At 36.2% G+C, this 23,562-nt stretch overlaps 1 protein-coding gene across 1 annotated transcript in view; it reads left to right on the top strand.

Moving 5' to 3' along the window:
- SLC4A10 (solute carrier family 4 member 10) overlaps positions 1-23,562 on the top strand; it is a 168,646-nt gene that overhangs the window by 71,878 nt on the left and 73,206 nt on the right. Inside the window, exons 7-12 of the mRNA XM_023743605.1 lie at positions 3-33; positions 1,006-1,095; positions 6,992-7,149; positions 10,503-10,590; positions 15,724-15,870; positions 23,179-23,279. Of these exons, the coding sequence (XP_023599373.1) occupies positions 3-33; positions 1,006-1,095; positions 6,992-7,149; positions 10,503-10,590; positions 15,724-15,870; positions 23,179-23,279 (615 nt within the window). The remainder of the gene's footprint in view (positions 1-2; positions 34-1,005; positions 1,096-6,991; positions 7,150-10,502; positions 10,591-15,723; positions 15,871-23,178; positions 23,280-23,562) is intronic.

The following is a 23,562-nucleotide window of genomic DNA, read 5'->3' as shown; positions in this document are numbered from 1 at the left end:
AGCAGAGAAAACAGCGGAGTTGACTTTAGCAAGGTTAGCTTTTCTCCCTTTCTTTTAAGTAAGTTGCTGAATTATTACTAGAAATTACTACATAATATTTGCATGCACATTTCTTGTTATTTAGCCAGAACTGGATGTTGTTATAGATAGTGTTGGCGTTTAATTTCATATGTAGCATTTTACTTACTCACCAGCCAAATGTGTACATTGTAGGCATAGTGTTTTTAGGTTTGAGCCACTTGGTATAAAGTATCCCTTCCAGTAAAAAGAATAACTGGACTTCACAGAGAAATTCACAGAAGTTTATTATTTAAATTTCTGCTGTTTTTTCAAAGTTATTTTTCCTTTATTTAAGGAAAAACAAATCATATAAAATTTCATTGTAGTAATTCAGAGAAAGGCATTAGTGTAAGAAAGCTCTAGAATATGGTGGAACTGAGCAAGGTTTCCAATAAAAACATAATAAAGATGGACTGTTGAGGGATACAGCTAATTGGAGCCAATTCAAATGCAATCTCAAATTATTACTTAAATTATTCTAAGAAGATAATGAGTCTGTGAAAATAATGTGATTTTAGTCAGCAAATTCCTGACATTGTGCATGTGCTATTGTGGGCTATGGCAAACTAGCACTTAAACAGCAACGAGGAGTCTCAATACTGACCCAAAATAAAGAGGGTCAACCATTCTCTTTATCAAAACAGCAGTAACTCAGTGTGTGTGTGTGTGTGTGTGTGTGTGTGTGTGTGTGTGTGTGTGTGGTTTCCCCCCATGAAGTCTGTAGCGCTGGCAATGATTATAACAGTGGGAGGCGATGGGGATGGGAGGCACCAGTAAAGTTCTGAAAAAAGTAATAGCAATCAGCTCCCCGTTGCTGTTTCAGAATCCCTCCGCTAATGCCTAAGTGGTCTGGGTCTAGTCATGTGCATGCTCTCCCTCTGGTGCCTGGCGGAGTCTTGGTGGGAGCGCTGTGTACGAGTTTAAGTCTGTTAATTATGCGTGCAGGGACTGGGAGGCCAGCAAAAGGGGCATACTAGTCCCTGTGGGATGAAACACAGGCATGAAAAAGGACCTCCACACCAGCAAGAGAGAGAGGTGAGGGCATACTCGGGCTATGTTTCCACGATGGTTCGAAGCTCATTTCACTGTATGGAGGCATGTGATTCAAACATTAAGCCAGTTCAAATGTAATCCATTTGCGTTCCAAAAACTATCTTTTCAAAGCATTACATCTTCATTCATCTGCAAGTTGGAATAAAATTGTTGCAAACTGCCATACATTTAATTGCTGATATTCTTCATTTGAAACATTATCTTAAAAGCAATGGCAGCCCTGAATGGGTGGCTCAGTTTACTGGAGTGTCATCCTGTATGCCAACAGGTTGCGGGTTTGATTATGGTCAGGGCACATATGGGAGGCAATCGATCGATTTCCCCCCCCCCAAAAAAAAAATTAATAAAACATATTTGGGTGAGGAATAAAATAAATAAATAAATAAATAAATAAATAAATAAATAAATGCACTGACATAAGAATTTGCTTATTTATTTATGCAGGCCTTAACAGTACAACATGGGCATATTTAACATTCTCAAAAATAATAATCATCAATTTTATCCTTTCAACTAAATTACCTTTTAACTTTTTAAAAAGGATATAATCTTTTCAAGCTGAATTTTATATTTCCATACCATTTTGCTTTTAGTTGTCTGAACTATCTTTGGCAGCCTTGAAAATGCTTCACATTTGAAAGAAAATGAGTTTTGTCAAGTGGAGACTAGTCTTATCCTCAGGTCCCCCCAAACAATTAGAACTACAGGAGAGTGAAAAATAGATTTTCTGTCCTTTAATCCTTTTCTTCTTATTATATTTCCAATCACTTGTCCATTTCATTTTTTAATAGGCAAGTTAAATTTCTAGAGCCCTCTATTCAGTGCTCATCTTCTATATTCCTTAGTCTCTCATCCCCAGCATGAGACCTTGGAAAGGACATGGCTTTTTACAAAGAGCGTGAGATCTGGAATCCTAACTCTAGTGTTTATAAACTATCTGATCTTAAAGGAGTTCTCTGAACTTCAGCTTTCTTGTTTATAAAATAAGAATAAGAATACTATGTATAATAATGTAAAAATAAAATAATATAGAGAGAGCCTGGCAGAGTGCTGGGAATATAGCAGGCATTGTCCATTTAAATGTTTTCAATTTTAATATGTAGATTCCAAACCCCAGTAGAATTTTGAGGTGTTAAGGGTAAAAAAGTCTTTATTCATTTCATGTGACTTGATCCTATATTCTATCTATTCAATCTACATTTTTTAACCCTTCCAATGGATAGGCCCATTAAACTTCCTAATTTAAGGGATATTTTTGAATATAATCTAAGTTGTCAGGTTGTTGCTTCCTATAATATTTTAAAAAGCAGATGTGTCAAAACACTCTATGTCTCCATTTCTTAAATTGACATGTAGAGGGTGGATATTTTAGTATTTCCCAAATGTTGGTGGCATTTCTTTTATTTCAAACTAGAGGCCTGGTGCACAGATTTGTGCACCGGTGGGGTCCCTCAGCCTGGTCTGTGGGGATCGGGCCAAAACTGGCTCTCCAACATTCCCTGAGGGGTCCCGGATTGTGAGAGGGCAGTTCTCAGGTAACGCACCCCAGAATCGGCTCCCTCCTCTCTTCTCCCAATATTATGTGACTTTCTCTCTGTATCTGTCTTGCTTCTTTCATCTCACTTTATCCTAAGTTTGGTGGTAACTGACGACTTGTGGGCATTTAGCTGCAAAATGCAATTATTTAGCAAACAGGATTACTTAGCCTGGAATCTAGTCGGCCTAAGGCAGGACCCTGCTCAATGTCAGGCTCCCACCCAGACCCTTCCACCCAGGTGGAGTCCTGTAGCAGCGGGAACCTCCTTCTTCCTACCTGAGCTGCTCCTTCGCCTCCTTCCCTCTCCAGAGGAGGTTGCCCATTGGTACCCCCCCCCCCCCCCGAAGGAGGGAAGCTGCGGCTGGTTTCCCAGCTGAGAGTGATAGCGTGAAATTCTCTGCCTCTACTGAAAAATCAATATTAAGTGAATGGGCCAGTGTGGGCGCCAGTAGGTCCTGCATGCCTCATCATTTAGCTAATTGAATTGAAAAGTGTCTGTATGGGCCGGACCACGACCTCTGCAATGGGCTAGAGGTCCGGTGGGGAGCCAGACCCAAAGTGGGGAGCCAATGGGCTAGAGGCCCAGTGCACGGATTCATGCACCGGTGGGGTCCCTTGGCCTGGCCTGTGGGGATTGGGACGAAATTGGCTCTCCAACATCCCCCGAGGGTTCCCAGATTGTGAGAGGGCAGTTCTTGGGTGACACACCCCAGAATCGGACTCCCTCCTCTCTGGTTCTGGGTGCATCACCCGAGAACTGCAGCTGCCAAGTCACCACAGCTTGGTAGCTCCTGCGTTGAGCATCTGCCCCCTGGTGGTCAGTGCGCATCATAGCTACCAGTCAGATGGTTGAATGTTTGGCTGGTTATATATATAGACGGTTGAACGTTTGGCTGGATATATATATATGACTCAAAAAAAAACATTCACATTATTTTCCAGAGAAATAACTTTCTTCTGCATCTATCTTTAGTATGTGCAACATAATATAAAGAGTTAGATGATTAAATCCTTGAATTCCAGGAAAACTCAGAAATCTCATTTAGAAGGTGAGAAAGCTGTATCCCAGAGAGATTAAGAGAGCTGCTCAAGATCTCTGGTTGGTTAGTGTCACAGTGCCATTTCCCCCCAGAGAATCCCTGTTACTTTTATTGTACTTCATGTAATGCACTTAAGACTTAAACTTTCCCCTAAAGTCCCATCTGTATTTCCTTCACATGTCAGTGTGTAGCTTGACCACACTTCCAGTTCCACCATGATCTGTCTAACCTTGTTCCTTAGAAATATAACTGTTTCTCACCTATAGCTTATGCACCGAATGCCCAGAATGAAGCATCTATCTCTTCTTAGCAAAAAGGTCTGGAGAACTTAAAAACAGGGTGTAAATCCTGATTCTTAAGAGAAGAAATCCTTGATTTCTTCAAGATCCTATTCAGAAGAACTGAAAATCCAGGATTTTTAAATGTTCACTCCAAGTGTTTTTAGTCAACTTGAGGATTGTCTTAGAGATGTATTTAATCTAGTTCCTTTCTCAGAGGTGTTTTAGGCAGTTGTAATTTTATTACAGGTTAAATTGTGGTCCTTAAATGTGACCTTTTGTTATAGTAATTAGGTAGTTAGTTATATTGCCAAAATGAGATTTTTTAATGAATTAAGGTATATTAACACAAATACAAAAATATAGGGGTGCCCTCAAGAATAATATAATATATAATTGCAATAGAATAACAATTAGAAATTATAAATCTAATACTCCCTCAAATATACTAGTATAACTACTTCAAGAATAATATAATGGGGGGTGGGGATGGGGCTATAAGGAGCCAATGGGGGAAAAACAGGGACATATGAAATACTTTAAACAATAAAGATTAAAAGAAATTTAAAAAAATTAAAAAAATAATATAATGGCCCTGGCCAGTATGGCTCATACCCAAGTTGTGGGTTCAATCCCAGGTTGGGGTGTGTCCGGGAGGGAACTGATCGATGTTTCTCTGTCACATCGATGTTTATCTCTCTCCCATCCTCTCTCTCTAAAGTCAATAAAAACATTTAAATAAAGAATAATATAATGTAATGAGTATAATATAATGGCTACTCCAGATATATATTATTTAACTATAACTTATTATGTTTGAAATCAAGAAATAAATTTGTTAATTCTGAAATAAAAGACTGTATATTTAATGTTCTTCCTAAATTACAGGTATCAACTAATATATTAGGTATTATGTAATGCAAAAATAAAATCATGTGTAAGGACCATATATTTCCTTTTATATAATTAAGCTATTTTAGCATACTGTGTACTTCTTGATTCAATTAAATTGCATCTTAAAGCAGTTATTTGTATAATTTCCACCTGCCTGAGGCACAGACTTCAATAGTTAAGACTATGGCATTTTTCAGACAACAAATGAGCTTATCTAAAGTTTTTCAGTTGGAATTTAGACTTTTCATTAAAGTTATGACAGGTATTATCAATATGACCCATATTGTTTATCAAGTAATGAATTTCTTAAAAAGCTATTTTTTATTTTAAATTTTGTTCTAGAGTATTAACATTGTATAGTTATTATTTCCATTGGGAGGGGGAATTTAATTGTTTACTCTTTTAGGCTATGAAAGACTTTGGGTTAATAGTGTAATCTTTTATTCCCCTAGAATTTATGCTTTATAGTGAAATTATAAAGCATTAGTAATTGAAAGCATTTTCAATGTATGCAATCTCCTAGATAGACAAATACAAAAATATGATAATACTTTTCATGAAATTCAACTTTCTAATAATAAGGTAAATAAATAATTTTTGCCTATAAATTAAAAGGTTAGCTTCTGTAAAATAAAATATTTACCATATAATATCCCAATGTGTATGGTTTATGAGTTTATAAATGTATATTTGGAAATATATTTATAGGTTAAAACTTTAGAATTTTTAATATTTGTTATAATTTTATAGGCACTTTTGCTTTACTAAATTATTTTTTTCTTTAAAGTAGAACATTGGTTCTAGTTGATATTTTTAGTGGAGTATTGCAGATTTTTTATATTTAATCCTTAGGATAAAGTATATACTCCATATAATGAGTTTTATGTTTTGTGTCACCTTTGTTTACCGATAAATGAAGTAGTATAAACTTTCTAAGTAGCTATGCTGAGGTCTTGATTTCAGAAAGCAACATATGTAATATAGTCACTAAAGTCTGGCTATAGATTTTCTAAGGTACTCCTAAAATTTCTAATATTTTTCATTTTAAATTTCTTGGCAAAGCTATTCTCCCATCATTACACTTGTAAAAGAACTGTCTGGCCCCTTAAAAAAAATCTCTGCCTCACCTATATTTGCCAGAACTCTTTTCTCTCTCTTGGCTATTCCCACTTTGATCTTTGGCCCCCATTTAATTGACACAGAGCATAAAACCAATTACTAGAGCAGATAAAAATCTTATTCTCCCTATAAAGTGATTTCCATAAAAAGCAACTCAAATGAATTAGAAACAAGAAACAGGCCTTGCAAAATCGACTTTAAAATCACTGCTTGGTTTGCATTGAGGCCCTGCACATAAAAATGAACATTTACTCTTAAGAACAGTTTACAAACAGTTTACAGTCATTTCTCAGACTTCACCCTTTAAGCATTTCTTCTTGTTAATGATCACTTTTGTGTTGTGTGCATTCATTTCAATCACAGACATCTCATATCAGAAGTTCAACTATGGCTCTTCAGCCATCCCAGATGTTAATATTTATATTCTTGTTTTTTTTCCTCTGCCATATCTAAATTCTCTGATGAGAAATTAAAATTGAAGAATGATCAGGCTAAGTATAGAATGTGAAGGATATAGAATAAAGGTGAAGACTAAAGTCATAATTAACACTGTAAGGAGAAACATGTTTATATTTCTTTTGAAATAGGCGTATTTTGAGTATTAATTAAAATGTATTATGCACAAAATTTAGATGATGCAACCTAAAATATTTAAATCTATTGGAAAACGTGAATTAAATCATGACTCAAGTGTGATTTAATTGAGCACATGTTCTTTTCTCCCTGAATATTTCAAGATTGCTGATACTGAAGAAGTTTCTCTTAAAGATATTGAATAGAAAAACTAGAATATTCAGTTTATTGATGACAAGTTAGAAAAATACACAGTAAAGAAAAAAAGTTATTTCTAAAGGGCAAAAGACCTTTACTATATACATATATTAGCTATATTTATTTAAATGATACAATATTTATTGATGAATTACAATATGTGAGGCACTGTGCTAGGATGTAATTTAGCGATTTTTTCCCATTTTGATTTATCTTATTTTGCTCTGTGATGCTTGCAGGTTGATCTACATTTTATGAAAAAGATCCCTCCAGGGGCTGAGGCCTCAAACATCCTAGTTGGGGAGCTGGAGTTTCTGGATCGAACTGTGGTTGCTTTCGTCAGGCTGTCTCCAGCTGTATTGCTTCAAGGACTGGCTGAAGTCCCGATCCCAAGCAGGTAAAAAGTATAACAGCATCTTTTGCATTTTTCTTAAACCATTTTTTTTGTGGGTAAAAACAAAGAGTAAATATAATTTACTCTGAGAGTTTTTTTCTAGAAACGAATCCACAAAACTGTTGTTTCTTCTTGCTTGTGGAGAAGGGGGAAAAATCCTTTAAAAATTATTCTGTTCTTGCCCTAGCTGGTTTGGCTCCATGGATAGAGCATTGACCTGCAGACTGGAGGGTCCCAGGTCGATTCCAGTCAAGGCCACATGCCCAGGTTGCAGGCTCGATTCCCAGAAGGGGGTGTGCAGGAGACAGCCAATCAATGATTGTCTCTCATCATTGATGTTTCTCTCTCTCTCTCTCCCTCTCCCTTTCTCTCTGAAATAAATAAAAAATATTTAAAAAAATTATTCTGTTCTTTCCTCCTTTCTTTCAAACGTTTATGTTTTCTTTTAGGCATGTTCCTCTTCTCTAAATACCCTGATCTATACCACTATATAAATGCTTTCTTGGGCTATCGAGGATCCTGTATATGATTGTGGTCAAACTAAAAAAAAAAATCAGTTTTCAAGCTTGGTTAATGCTTGAATAAGTAGGCCTTTAAAGTACATGTAAGTGGCATCATTAAGATAGCCCCTTGTGTATTTAATGTACTGTATGTTTTAATCTTAGGTACAGTGTACTTCCCATACGTAGAGTCTGAGGAATCATTGATAGAAGCATCATGGTGCTGTGGTTGAATCAAAATCAAAAGCACAAATTTAATATGATTATATGAACTTGTTTCTCTTTGTACTATGCATAAAACTAACAATTTAGGGATAGTATAAACTGAATTATAATTGTTTATAATATATTTATATTTTAGGGATATAAGACTATCCATAGGCAAAAATATGCAGAAAAAATAGTTGACTTTAGCACATTAGGTTCCTAGCAGTTCACCCAGGGATTTTGTTTTCTTACCTTTTCCTCCATCAGATGTAATTTCCATATAATGACAGCCTTTCACTCTGATCCTATTTTCATATCTCTCTGTGGCCCCATCCTTCAAATGACTGGGGCTGATCATGTCATGCTCTGTTTCAGATGCTGTAGTATGCCTTCTCTTCCAGGCATTGAATGCCTTGGCCAGGTTAAGATGATGTAAGGCACAGATGCTGTGGTTTGTAGAACATTTCCTCTATGAACCTTTGGCCTTTACATTAGATTACATCACTCTGTGTTTTGATTATGGCTAAGACATCCCCAAATATGGAACAGTTTAGTCAGGAGAGACCTCATTTTGGAAGAGCTCAAGTAGCTGGAATGGGATTCAGTGTTTGAGTACCTGTGCCTGACTCTGGTTTAAGGAAGGAACCTGGTTACCATTCAGGTTACGGAAAGAAGTTCATCCTTTTGGAGGGCTATCGAGACTTTTGTATATACCTACTTTTATTTAAAAAGGAGGACGATGAACTGAGGCTGTTAAAGTGGCATATGACTATATAATTAAGGCCAACTTTTCTACACAGCTGTTCTGTAACCTATTCAGAATTTCTGGTAATTTGGGATTTACATTTAAGATGTCAAACTTACTAACTGCAGAAGTATTATTTTAGTAGTTTAACATTCTTTATTAGTCTCCCAAGCCATGCATTCTTATTCCACCATTTAAGATAGTGTCTGATGAACTCTGAGCAAATGATGGCTGTTTATGACCATGAGAGTTCTTGTCTTTCAGATGAAAGAAAAGAAAAATTCCCAGGAGTAAAGACATAATGGGGTTATGTACCCTCACTTTGAAAACTGTCAAGATTTAGGTGACCTCATTTCATACTGACATAGCAAAATATGTGTAGAGAACAATGGAGGAAAAATTAGGGGCATGGTAGAGCCACTGTAAAGGGAGAGGTTAAAAAAACTTGATTAGCTAGGAAAGGTGAAAAGTAGAAGAGTAGTTAGACAAATAGAATAACCATCGAGGGTCCTAATTATCCTTTCTTCAGACACCATGACTATACCAGCATCACAGTAAAAATGTCAGAAAATAATCTTTTAGGAATTTATAAATAGCCCATGAAATGGAAACCTGAAAAATAGCAACATGTACACAGGTTAAGAAATTTCTTAAAAGCATTATAGTTGATAAAGCTTCTGCTACCACATTAAACTATTCCTATTTTAAATGCATAGTAGACATTTCTGTATGGTAGATATTGACTTGGACTCGGTTTCAACTGAAACAAAAACTTAATGTCAGACCATATAGGTCTGTGTAACATATGCCTCATGTAAAAACATGTATAATCGCTAATGTTTATAAGTAAATGAAGGGTAGAATTATAGTACCTATTTCTGTATACTTTACAAAGCCATTAGACCTTCATACTGAACAGCATAAATCATTTAACAAATGAATGCTGTAGAGTTATATTGCAGAATATAAGGCATTTAAAAATGTTCACAATTTCCCTGCAGCACTGACCTTTTCCCTGTAGCATTGACCATCCTTCGAAGTTAGAGCATGTATTGATTTCTTTAAAAAACTCCAGTTGTGATCATGAGTTTGCCTATTTATATGGAATATCACAGTTCAACTGGTATTTTTATTCCTCCAGCATTGAAATTAATATCTTTAATGCCCCACTTTTTCTGCCTAACTGGTCTTTGATAGCTTTTTTTTCTATTTGATGTACATTTTATATGTACCTATTGTTTTTTGACCATATGTTCTTTATTTGTTTATACAACTGTATTACCTTTCCCCCTTCTATCTAGTTCTACAATTTGCTTATTAGTGAATTTTTTTACAATTCAAAATTTTAAAAAATATTTTTATTGATTTCAGAGAGGACAGGAGAGAGGGAGAAAGAGATAAAAACATCAATGATGAAAGAGAATCATTGATCAGCTGCCTCCTGCACCTCCCCCCCCCCACTGGGGATTAAGCCTGCAACCTGGGCATGTGCCCTGACCGGGTATCAGACCATGACCTCCTGGTTCATAGGTCAATGCTCAACCACTGAGCCACGCCTGCCGGGCCAATTCATAACGTTTTAATCAGATTTTACTTTCATCACCTTAAGAATTATAGAATCCTCAAAATTCTCACTAACAACTGTGTAGGCGCTACCAGCAACGAAATGGGAGAAACACTGAAATAAAAATAACCACAGATTCTCAATGCTTAAGAATCTTAAGCATAAGAGACAAGCATTATAAAATGTTTCAACATAATAATGAACTGTGAAAAAATACAGAGTATTTTACATGGAAATCCCTATATTCAGTAATTCCTTTGAGATGAGTGATTCTGTACTACTAAAATAATTTTTATATTTCTACTATAAAACATTTGTTTTATTTTCTTCTTAATTACAGATTTTTGTTCATTCTGCTGGGACCCCTGGGAAAGGGTCAACAGTACCATGAGATTGGCAGATCAATTGCAACCCTAATGACGGATGAGGTATTTATTCACGTTCATTTGGAACATTTTTGGCCACTACTAGTAACTTTTGGGGTTCCTGTATCATGACAATTTACTGTGACTTAGATTTCTCTGTATTGACTCCCCCTTCTTCTGTTTTCACTGTAAAATTTCCTTTGGAGAAGTTTTCCTAAAAGGGGTAATAAGTTCACACACATAAATATAATACTTTAAAACTTCATATTCTAACAATAATTTGTTAGTGACATTTAGAATATATTATTAATATTCCCCTTACATTATATGTGTTTTCAGAGCAAGCAGCATTATTACTATCATTGCAAATCTTATTTTGGGCAAAGTGATTTTTAAAAAAATGTTAACTTAATTGAGATAAAAGTCACACGGTACACAATTCACCCATTTGAAGAGTACACTTCATTGGCTGTTCATATGTTCAGAGTTGCATGAAACATAGGGAGTAGGCAAAATAATTTTAAGGTCTCAAGAAAAACCAGTGAAAGTTTATCTGAATAGTATACATGATAATAAAAACCATGCAACATCTATAAACTTTCTTTACAATGGCCTGTATATAGTTTTTCTTAATCTGAGAGTGTTTGAACCATTAGAACTATAGATGGTTTTAAAGGGGCCTGTGATCCCTCTGATACAACACATACATTTTTCTGTGTAAGAAATTTGTATGTAGATTTTTTTGCACTGAAAAAAGCTTTCATCAGCTTCACAAAGAAGTGTATATCTCAAAAATGTAAGATCATGAAAACAAGAACACAAGATGTAACATTGTTTAACTGGGTTCTTGTATTCCCCAACACTTTATGGAAATCTATTTTTATTATTTTATTGTTCTTCTTATTAAAAAAGAACAGATGCGAAAGATCACTGAAGGAGTATAAATTCAAAATTCAGTAGTAAATAACAAATGGGACTATACAAAATTAGAAGCTTGTCTAAATAATTTAATGATGTATTTACTGAATTTATGGCTTCAGATACTTTAAAAAAGAGCAAATTAACATTGGCTATAACTTTTACTAGCCTTACAAAATCTGAAGATTTAAACTTGTATTTGGGGTTTGATAGAAATTATTCTATTACATCTGTCAAAATTATGTTTTATGGTTTTATATCAATTGTTGTTGTTTTTAAATCAGGTTCAGAAATAAAAGAACAACTTATTGAGTATATTAGTTTTTATGGCTGCCATAAAAAATTACACAAACTAGGTGATTAAAATAAGAGTAATGTATTTTCTCATATATTGTGGGGCCAGAAGTCTAAAGTCAAGATATCAGCAGGGCCACACTCCCTGAAGGCTTTGAAGGAGATCTTTCCATGTCTTTCTTGCTTCTTGTAGCTCATGGTATTTCACGGCTTATGGCAGTGAAATTCCAGTCTTTGCCTCCATCTTCACATGGCCTTCTCTCTGTGTGTCATCTACTATTCTGTCTCTTATAAAGACACTCATTGGATTTAGAGCCAGTCTAATCCAGGATGACCTCATGTTGAGATTCTTACCTTAATTATATCTGCAAAGACCCTTATTTCAAACTAGAGGCTTGGTGCATGAAATTTTTGCAGAGGTGTGGTCCCTAGGCCTGGCCGGTGATTGAAGCGCAAGTGTCTGGCATGGAGGGCAGGTCTCAGCTGACCTCTGGGCCCTGGGCAGCACCTGGGCCCCCAGACCCCCATGCACCACCCTCTACCTGAGTCATTGGGCTCCTATAGCGGCCCCACTCCCCACCGCCGCTGCTGGTCGCCATCTGTGGGGCAATTCCTGGGGCGATGGGGCCCCACTTGCACCCGCCTTGGCCTGGTGCCGCCCACTCACCTGCTCCACCATTCCACATGGTCCCGCTCTCATTGGGGCCCATCGGGGCAGCAGCGCCTCCACTGCCATCTGCTGCCGACACCCTCCATGTTCCATGCTGCCCCCTGGTGGTCAGCACACGTCATAGCGAGTGGTCGAACTCCCAGTCAAACTCTAGGTCAAGGGGACAATTTGCATATTAAGCTTTTATTATATAGGATAGGGTCACATTCTGAGATTCAGGTGGACATGTATATTGAGAGGACACTATTCCATCCACTACAATGAGTAACATTTTATTGAAGAAATCCGGGAGAAGACAGAAAGTGAAAAAAGGGCTTCATGAGAACCTAAACCTGCTCTAGTAGAACTCTTTATGAGATAACACTCACAGTAACTTTGCTTTTAGTATTTCCATATTGATTAATATTTAGCAATTTTTATAGTATTATCAAATAAATAATACTGTCATTTGTATGCCACAATTTAAATATTGTCACTTTCATGGGCACATATATATCATGTTATGTTTCCACATCTAAGACATTAGGATTACACTAAGATATCAATGGGGCATGGGCCATGTTATATGGTGAGAAGAGCATATTGCATTATGGGAGGTCCATACATAGTCAAAGTATCTCTCTTCCTAAACCTCCCCTTTCCAATTAGGATTCAAAATTTTCTCAATAGAAAGATGTAATTTTCCAACTTTTTAATCGAGTGGATACAGAATAACAGAGAAACATCCATGTTTTTTAAATTTTAGATTTAGAGTGAGAACAGAGAAGGGACTTTCATTTATTTCCTTGATTAATGAGCCACCTAATGGAGGCTCAAACAAGAATCATTTAGACTTGAAACTTTAGAGATTAGCTTTAGGGCAATTTGTAACTCTCTGAACAGTGGGATAGAGAAGCAGAAAGTCAGAAAGTTACTCTAAAGGATGTGATAATAGGACATATTAATTAAAATAGTACATTGACTATCAAAAATCATTGACTATAAAAATATTTAAATACTTTTAAAAGAAAAAATAATATTTTATTGTTTAAAGTCAAGGTGGGAAAAATTATTCTGCTTATCCAATTCTTTTGAAGGCTATTGAATAATTATACTTATTAAGAACAAAATTTAAGATGTTGATTCATAAAGTTCAGAAAATGGTGAATTGGATTCATGATCAAACTGTAAATTTCATAAGAGCAGTTACCATATATTCATTTTAGTACCTTGATATTTTCAGGTGCTCAAATAAATATTTGTTGGCTGAGCTCTATTTGTGTTTTTCCTTTCTGTACTGGGAACTCCTGTCTTTCCTTTTTGTATCTTCAGACTTAGCATAGTGTCTGGCCCTCAGTCAGAGTTCCATAAGTTATTGTTGTTTTCTTTTAATTTAAATTTTATTTTTCAATTATAGTTTATATTCAGTATCATTTTGTATTAGTTTCAGGTGTTCAGTGGTTAGACAAACATATACGATTTGATTTATATGTAGAATCTGAAGAACAAAATAGAAACAGACTCAATAAGTTTTTTTAATAAATTAAAGACTGAATGTGTTAGTAATTTTAGCAATACCTTATCTTGAGTCACTTCAGCAGTTTAGAACATCAAACCAGAAGCTAAAATAAATGGTCTAAAAATAGAATAGAATGTTTGAAAGTACAATTTTCCTGTAAATTTTGGGATGTTTGGTTACTGTAATATAGATTAGCATAAAGAATAATACAATAGTCCCAAACCTCAAATATTTGTTCCATTTCATATTATATAAAATGCAAAACAGTGTCAGAAATATTTATATTATGTTTAGGGTAAATTTATTTTTCACATTTATATTAAGTATACCATTCCTCTGTGTATTAGTTAGAAGAGATTAGGCATGCTGCAGGAATAGCCAACTAAAATCTCTGTGGCTTAATACAACCAGGATTTATTTCTGTCATGCTGTGTGTCCATCACAAACTGGCAGAGAGTCTGCTGATTATAGTCACTCAGGCCCATAGAAGCTGGAGCGCAACCTGTGTTTTCTCGGTCACTATGGCAGACAAAAGGCTATGTGACAAATCACACACTAGTGCTCAAAACTACCATTTGAAAGTGACATATGTACACCTAAATAGAACACCTAATTCTAATATTGAAGAAGGCAAGGACTGCAATCCTGCTCTGTGTCTAGAAGACCTGTGGTATCTGTCAGTACCTAAATGATTACCACAGTGTGTGTGTGTGTGTGTGTGTGTTTGTGTGTGTAAATGTAACTCATACTTTAAATGGAAATATACTTTCTGAACCGTACAGATATGATATATATCAGAAAATCCTATTTTATAACCTTATTATTTAATAATTGTAACAAAATTAACCTTTTAAATTAGTTCATATATGCCAAGGTATAAATATTGCTAAAATTTTTAATTAGTCTATACATTTTCATCTCTATTTTTAAGCAAAGAGGTCTTTCAGAAAGTTTGATTTACCACATATAAATAACCTTTGCCAAGCTTGAATCATTAATTCCAGCTTAATTAGCTTCCTTCTGTGGTACTAAAAAATATTAATACTTTTCTTCCCACCTCCTAAGTTCTTCTAGGCTGGGCTAATAACCAAATTAACAGAGATTCATGAACAAGAGAGAATAAGATTTTACTATGGGCATAGGGAATTCACAGAGGCATGAAAATTCCGAAGACAATGAGGCAACATTGGGTGTCCAAGACATTTTTTGGGGAGAGCAGGGAATTAGATTTCAGAAATGAAAATGGGCTATTGTCAGGTAGTTGAGGAATACCGAAACACACATGGCAAGAAAATCCTTGCTTGGTGACTCAAAAGCAAAGGGACACAGGGATATCTAGCTAATAGGCACCTGGCTAAAGCCTTCTTGTTCACCATACTTAATTCAAAATAGGCTAAGGTGGTATCCTAAGATCTTCTTCCTGAAGCAAGTTTCTCTCTCTGAATCTCTTGGGCAGGAAAGGGGGAAGAATAAAAGTTTCATTGAGTAATTTGTTTCTTAATATATAGCTCAAAGTCAATATCCCCCCAAAAGCAGCTTCAGGGTGGCAGAATTTTAGTCCCATCCCTTCCATCCTCCTTCCCCTTCCCTTTATTCTAGCCTCCAGAAATTTTGACATTCATTCTAGCATTCTAAGAAAAATATATATCTGTGGGCCTAAATACATAAAACTAAATTATAACATTTTACATGAAAAACATCCATTTTTTCAAATTCTGTAATCTCATATGAAGTAACTGGGAAATGAAAACACTGAACTCATTAATATTTTATAACTTTTAAAATCTATAAATGGTATTTATTTTCCTTCTTATAGGTATTTCATGATGTTGCTTACAAAGCTAAAGATCGAAATGACTTGGTATCAGGAATTGATGAATTTCTGGATCAGGTTACTGTTCTCCCTCCTGGAGAATGGGATCCAAGCATTCGTATAGAACCTCCAAAAAATGTTCCTTCCCAGGTATGCATATTTGAAAATACTCTTAAAAATCTTATCTTTTTTGTCTTTTAAATACATGTACCAAAATAGTATAACCTATCACAAGGATTGACATGATTTAAATTATAACCTCTGTGATATTGTGCTCTATAATAAGAAATATATATTTGGTATTCCTCCTGTTTCTAGCACGGAGCTCCTAAAACCTTAAGAATTTCCTGTCATGAGAGCAACAAAAGTGTCTTTTGTTAGGTTGAGAGGGAGGGTTTTGGAACTCACTTAAAGAGGGGGGCTGATGGCCAGCAATGCCAACCATGTGATTAGAGGGTTGGAACTTTCAGTTTCACCCTCCCACCTCCGGGGAGGGGAGAGGAGCTGGAGATTGAGTTCAATCCCCAATGGCCAATGGTGTAATCAATCATGCCTCTGTAATGAAGCTTCCTCAAAACCCCAAAGTATGTGGTTCAGAGAGCTTCAATGTTGGTGAACACATGGCGATTGAGGAGAGTTGTGAACCAGAAGAGACCATGGATGCCTCTGCCCTTTCCCCATACCTTGCCCTTTGCACCTCTAACCTGGGCTGACCTGAGTTATATCCTTTTATAATAAACTGGTGGTCTAGTAAGTTAAGTGTTTCTCTGAGTTTTCTGTGATCCACTCTGTCAAATTAGTTGAAACCCAAGGAGAGGGTCTTGGGAACCTGGGCTTGCAACTTGTATCTGAAGTAGGAGCTGGGGTGAGGGGGCAGCCTTGCAGGACTGAGTCCTCAACCTGTGGTATCTGATGCTATCTCTGGGGAGATAGTGTCAAAATTGGGTTGAATTGAAGGACACCCAGCTGGTGTCTGGAGAATTGCTTGGTGGTGTTGGGAATCCCCACTTTCTTCCACATGGAATTGACACCAGAACCTATTTAACCTTTAAGAAGTTAGAAAGTCTTCCATGATCATATGCAACACACTTCACTGTGAAATTTGATGTATTGATGATATATTGCTAAACCAAGCAGTCCCATATCCCTGGAAAGACTTTAGACCCATCTCAAAACATATTACACTGGAGGAAAATTAAATTTTTAATAAAGATGTAAAATACAGCTTAAGAAAAAGTCCTTACTGCCTTTCTATATTCTGATGCATCACTCTGAAGTTAGCAAGTATTAAAAAAATTCAAAGGCATGGCTTAGTTTTATTATATAGAAAACTTCCTATTACTGCTGATCATATTAATCGGTAAACATTTTTAATTGAAATTCTTATGTTTATGTTATCTTGGTGTGGATGTGTGACATAAAAATTGTAGAAATTCTGCCTATAAAAAGTTAATGCCCATTTACTCATTTTATGTATACTAGAGGCCCGGTGCATGAAAATTCAAGGTCCCTCAGCCCGGCCTGCCCCCTCTCACAGTCCGGGAGCCCTCAGGGGTAGTAGGCAACCTGGCGATCAGGGGAAGGCGATGCTCCATCACACCTCTGCTGCTGCCACTGCCAGCAGCACAAGCCTCAGCCAGCCCTGGTTACCTGAGCCTAGGGCGGCCCGGGGCAGCCACCATCTGAAGCTTGCCTGTGCCTCGGGCCAGCCCTGGGTGGCTGGGGGGCTGAGAGGACTGGGGGGTCTCTGGAGGCAAGCATGCCTGCCACCCCAGTGGGGCTGAGGGAACTGGGCGCCACCATCTTTGAGGGTGGGACAGTCAATTAGCATATTCCCTCCTTATTGGCTGTGGGCGCTGCCATCTTTGCAACAGCGTGAGGGTCAATTAGCATATTCCCTCTTTATTAGATAGGATAGTCCAGAAAAATAGAAACAAAGGCTGTTGCCATTATTTGGGGTCATTTTCTTAATGTAGGCATGCCTTTGTTGAGAGTGGTGACCAAATGTTTGTTAAGCCCACTCCTCATAGTATCACCTCTATTTTTACTGAATCTGCCTCCTTCAACTGTCCCAGTTGTCATCTAGTCAGCCTTGTTTTGGGCTCTTGTCCCTGTGGAGTCCAGGCTGGTCTGACTTGACTACACTAGTTGAAGTAACAGATGGTCAAATTGGCCCAATCCTGGACATAGAAGTTCTTTTGGTTAGCCAGAGATGTACAAGTAAGCAGGTATACCACTCAAACACGAGTGCTTTAAAAAGGCGTCTTAATCCAACTCTCAATTCAAGGAAAATAAGCTGACATCTGCCTCATTTCTGTATTTTCATTCTGAAGTCATTTTATAACAATAAAGATAATTTGCTTTTCTTTTCTCAGCAATTACTATTTTGTCATTCTATAACTGCAGCCACGTATTTTCAGTTAGTCTGAAAATAAAAGAAGTTGCTTAAGGAGTAATTTTAAGGGTTATACACTGTCCTATTTTTGTACTTGTTTATATCTTTGCCATTACAACAGTAGAAAAGGTGATACAATGTTTCCTGAAATACTAATCTTTTTAATTGATGTTATTTAGAAAATTTAGTGAAAATATAAATGCATTGAGACAGAGACTTTAAAAGTCACTTTTTGATACCAATTAGTTTTTCTTTTTTTCCTCTCCTTTTCTTTATTATGCCAAAATGTATATATCAGAAAGTTTTACCATTTTTTAAATGTACAGCTCAAGTGGCATTAAGAATTTTCACATTGTTGTACAACTATCACCACTACCTGTCTCTAGAACTTTTTTAAAAAACCTTTATTGTTGAGAGTATTATAATTTTTCTTTCTTTTAAAAATTGCCAGTTAGTTTTTCAAACATTAAAACTGAAGTTAAGCATTTTTAAAAACACCTTGCCTTTGAGTAATGATATTATTAAGGCAAGTTGAAGCATGGGAGCTCTGTATTTTTAAAATTATTTTTCGGAGGCGATCAGAATGTATTGGACTCTGGATATTCGGAGGAAGTAGTAGAAAGAACATTGAGTTAAGAATCAAGACAGTTCTGCTATTATTTATTTGTAGGATCATGAGCAGATACCCTAACCTCTCTGTACTGACATTCTATGTCAACATGTCTAATAGAACTTTCTGCAAGAATAGAAATTTTCTATATCTATGATATATAAGTCAAGCCACTATTGAGCAAGAAATGTGCCTACTGCAACTGAGGAACTGAATTTTAAACTTAAATTTACTTAAATTTAAATAGCCACATATTTTTAGTGGCTATCATTTTAGACAACACCGTTTTGTATAATGAATTTGAATTAGAGATAAGCTATATGCTTCTTTACATTAGTATTTTTTAATGTATGTTGTAATTGAATAACATACTATGAAACTATGTTTTCTTTTATGAGATGAAACAAAATGAAGAACATTAAATACTCTGACTTCAGACTTGTTCAAATAATACTTCCCCGCATGAGATAATTTCCACGGTTTTTATTCTTTTGAAATGTATAAATAATGGAATTTTAGGTATTTTTTCCTTTCAGTTAAGAGAAGAATAACCAGTCACCTCAAGTGATAACCCTGAAAATATCATTAGAACTTGTATCAGTCATTATAATCACTCCCTTTTGTATACCCTCAATTTCTTTGCTTTCCTCTCATGCCATTTACTTGCTTGTCAAAACTACAACCCTGTGTGAATTCAGCTCTTTAGTCTGTGCCTGCCTTGGTACAGGTGAGTGTGGCTGAAGGAAAACATGTAATTACTCTGACTGATCTCACATAATTCTTGACTACATACCTCAAGTGGGCCCTTAATGTTGCAAGTTCATAGTCCAATCATTTTCTCTAGATGACATTTCACACCTGTTTTCTCTCCTCAAACTGTCGCATCCTTTCTGACCTTCACTCTTAGATGTTGACTTGCTTTGTACTTTCCTGAGAAATATGAAATGATTAAAAGACAATTTCCACAGACTCCCACCACTCCAGCTATCCATCTATCAGCATCTGCACCCACATACTCTGCCTCCCATATCATACTATTGATGAATTATCCGAAGTCAGCCTCCTACCTGTGCACTAGATGCCATCTCTTCACACACCTACTCAAAGACATATCTACCAATTCTCCTTTTTTCTTCCATCTCATAATTTCTTTTGCTCTGTATTATCTATTAGCATACAACATAATTAATTTTCATATCTTAAAAAAAGAATTGTTAATATTGCTACCACTGCAACTAAATGCCACACAAAAGTTTTCTGTACTACCTGCCTCCAATTCCTCTCCTCCAATTCTCTCTTAAACCTACTCAAATAAGTCTTTTGCTTCCATCCCTTCACTAAAATTACATGAAGGCTATCAAATATCTCTACAATGCAAAAGGTCACGGTCAACCTCAGTCTGCATGTTATTTAGACTATTAATCATCAGCATTTGGCAGAGCTGATGACTCTTTGATATACTTTCTTTGTCTGGCTCCAAAACACCACACTCTTGATTTTCTGTGTACCTTACCACACTCTGGTTTTTACTCCTTCCCAGTCTTCTTTTCCGGTTTCTTCTCTTCTCTTTGATTTCTTTATGTTGAAGTGATGCAGGACTCAGTCCTTTGTCATATCCTGTCCCCTATCTATACTCATTCTCTTGGTACTATCTTCCAATTTTATAGCTTTAAATCTTCTCCCAAATTTATATTTCACCTTGAACTTGAGAGTTCTTTATCCAAATGCCTATTATGTGTCTCCTCTTGGGTGTCTTTTAGATATATAAAACTTAACATGTCCTAAAGTTTGAACTGAATTGTGGATTATCTTATTTCTGTACACATCTTTGTATTTCTATTAGAAAAGTCAATATAACGCTTCCTGAAGGAAATAAGAAACTGATCTGCTCTTAAATTCTGTTCCATCAACACCTTCCCATCTTGATAGGACTAGCTTCACATTTACAGTTGGTCAAGCCAAACATTTTACTATTTTTTCTTATACCCGATTTCTAGTCTGCCGGAAAATGCTTTTGGCATTGCCTTCGATATCTATCCAGAATGAAACAATTTCCTGCTATTACGACTGCTACCACTGCATTTCAGGCTGCCATCATAATACTTTTGGATTACTGAAACAGCCTCCTAACTGGTCTTATTTCTACCCTTGGCCCCTAGAATCTGTTCTCAACATAGTAGCCAATGTGACTGCAAGTTAGATCATACTACTCCTTTCCTCAAAACCCTGCACAAGTTCCTCATTTCACTGAGAATAAAAGCCAAATACTTACGATGGTTTATTAAACCTACACAGTCTGTCCTCCCTTTACCTCTCAGGAGTCATCCCCTACCACTTTCTTCCTTGCTTACTCCTCTCCAACTCCATTGGCCTGCTTGCTCCTCATTCTTTAAACCCCATAGCCACTCTGCTGCCTTAAGACTGTCCCACTGGCTGTTCTTTCTGCGTGAATATCCCCCAGTTATTGTCATGGACAACTCCCTGACTCCCTCAAGATTTTCTTAGATGACACTTTATCACTGATCCTGCCTGACCACGGTATTTATAATTGCTTCTCCCTCCTCTAAACACCCACCCTGTACCTCAACCCCCCCCCTTACTCTGCTGTAAATTTTCACTTTTCCATAGCTTTTAATCCATCAACTCATGGTAGAATTAATTAATTTATTTGTTTATTGTTTGCCTTCCCTATTAGAATGTAAGCTCCACAGGCCTGATTTGTCCACTGATTGAATAGTGGTGGGGCCTAGTACCTGACACAAATTGACTCTCAATAAGAATTTATTGTTTGAATTAATAGATTGTATAATTCGAGTAGTCAAATCTGCTCAACAATTGATTTGTTTTAAAACATCAAAATATGTGTGTTTCTGAACAAAAATATTTTCTGTATTATTTCTCAGAATATTCATTGATATTATTCATATACACTTCTCTTTTCAAACACATTTCCCCCCCTTACTACAAAGGAACACTTCTTGAGGGAAGGGCTCTTTAGACTGGCAAATATTCTTCATAGTTTATCATTGCCTTATTGGTGTATAGCCTTTTTCATTGTAAAACAATGAGTTAACTTATCTAGTAAAGGATACTTCCACAGAAGACTGAATAATATCACTTGCTTTCTGAGACTATGGAAGCTAAAAAATGTTTTCCTAGGTGGTTGAGGGTCACTTTTTTTTTAAATGATTTTAGAAGGAGATAGGTGAGAGAGAGAGAGAGAGAGAGAAATCAATTCATTGTTCCATTTATCTATGCATCCATTGGTTGATTCTTGCATGTGCCCTGACTGGGGCTCTAACCTGCAGCCTTGGCACATCAGGAAGATACTCCAACCAACGGAGTCATTTGGCCAGGGCTGAGGGTTACTCTTAAAGCCCTTGACTAACGTATGCTAATTATTTACCAGTAAAGGCATTTCCTTTATTAGTTGACAGGAATCCTTTCTTTTATCTTTTCACTTCAGTTCATTGTATCTATTCATATTTCTGGGAAATTGTAAAAATATTAAACAACAAACTTTCCTATATTTTGTGCATTTCAGAACCTATTTTTCTCATGTTTTAACCCTGTACTATTTTATCTAAATGTCCATTGTACATCAGATCCTTTGATAATTTACTTCACACTAACCATAAAGAACATGTTTACATGATTTTGGAATGGCAGTCATGTAAACATTTTAATTAAACCACTTAGCATATTTTTTACAATTCTTTAGGCACTTTTGAATATATTGGTGTGCTCTAAAATCACCAATAGATAAGATTTTTATGATTTTCAAAAATCTCTGTCACTGACAAAAGTAGGTAGAAGAGACCTATGGGAAAATAGCACTTGAATAAACCTAAGTTAATTTGTCATTGGCTCAATAGTCTTGGATCTCTATATGAGTAAGAAAGGACCATATAATAAGTCATTCTTAGAATAGGAAGATAGCCAGAATCAAAGAGGAAAATAGTTTAAAAATAGCTAATGATAATAGTTAATGTTTATTGAACAGTTGAACTATGCCAGGCATACTAACACCATATTAACACCACCTCATCCCAACCTACCCTGGCCCTGGTCTCTCTGTCCCTTTCTCTAACTTCAGAGCTTTATCTCTACCTGACATTATAGGTTAATTATTTGTCTTCACTAATAGAATGCTTTTTCTCGCTCACCTTTGCATCTCTAGTATCCATAACCATAAATACATTCACTAGGTACTCAATAACTATTACATGAAAGAATGAATAAATGCCCAAAACCCACTTAATTCTCACGGGCACATTAATGGGTGTAAAGCTTTAGGAAACTAGATAACTTGCTGGAGGTCCTGCAGCAAATAAGTAATGATGTCTGGGTCTTAGCTATTCTGCAGATTGTCTCAAGGGAAACAAATTATTATTATTGGTTTTGGTATTTATAACTAGCACCCGATATTTAAAAAATAAAACACTTCCAACAGGAGAAGAGGAAGACTCCTGCTGTGCCAAACGGAACAGCAGCTCATGGGGAAGCAGAGCCCCACGGAGGACATAGTGGACCTGAACTCCAGCGAACAGGAAGGTTAGTGAGAAGCACCTGTGTGGGACTTCGAAGACCAAATGACATACCGTTCTTGCGTGTTAGGAATTGCTGCTTTGAGATCTCATTTTTAAAAATACTTTGAATGCGAATTCTTGGGGGAAGGGGAGGGGGGTAAAAATGCCAATTAATTTTATTTCTCTGTAGTTACCAATGATTGCCATTACTATTAAGTCAGAACAGTGTTTGCATCATTCCATTTTAACTTACCCAGTCTTTCATTTTGCTGTGTATAAAATGCATTCACAGATTCTTAGAATGAATA

This window comes from Myotis lucifugus, unplaced genomic scaffold (assembly GCF_000147115.1).
Source record: "Myotis lucifugus unplaced genomic scaffold, Myoluc2.0 scaffold_5, whole genome shotgun sequence".
Classification (NCBI taxonomy): domain Eukaryota; kingdom Metazoa; phylum Chordata; class Mammalia; order Chiroptera; family Vespertilionidae; genus Myotis; species Myotis lucifugus.
This window is presented reverse-complemented; position numbering and strand designations above follow the sequence as displayed.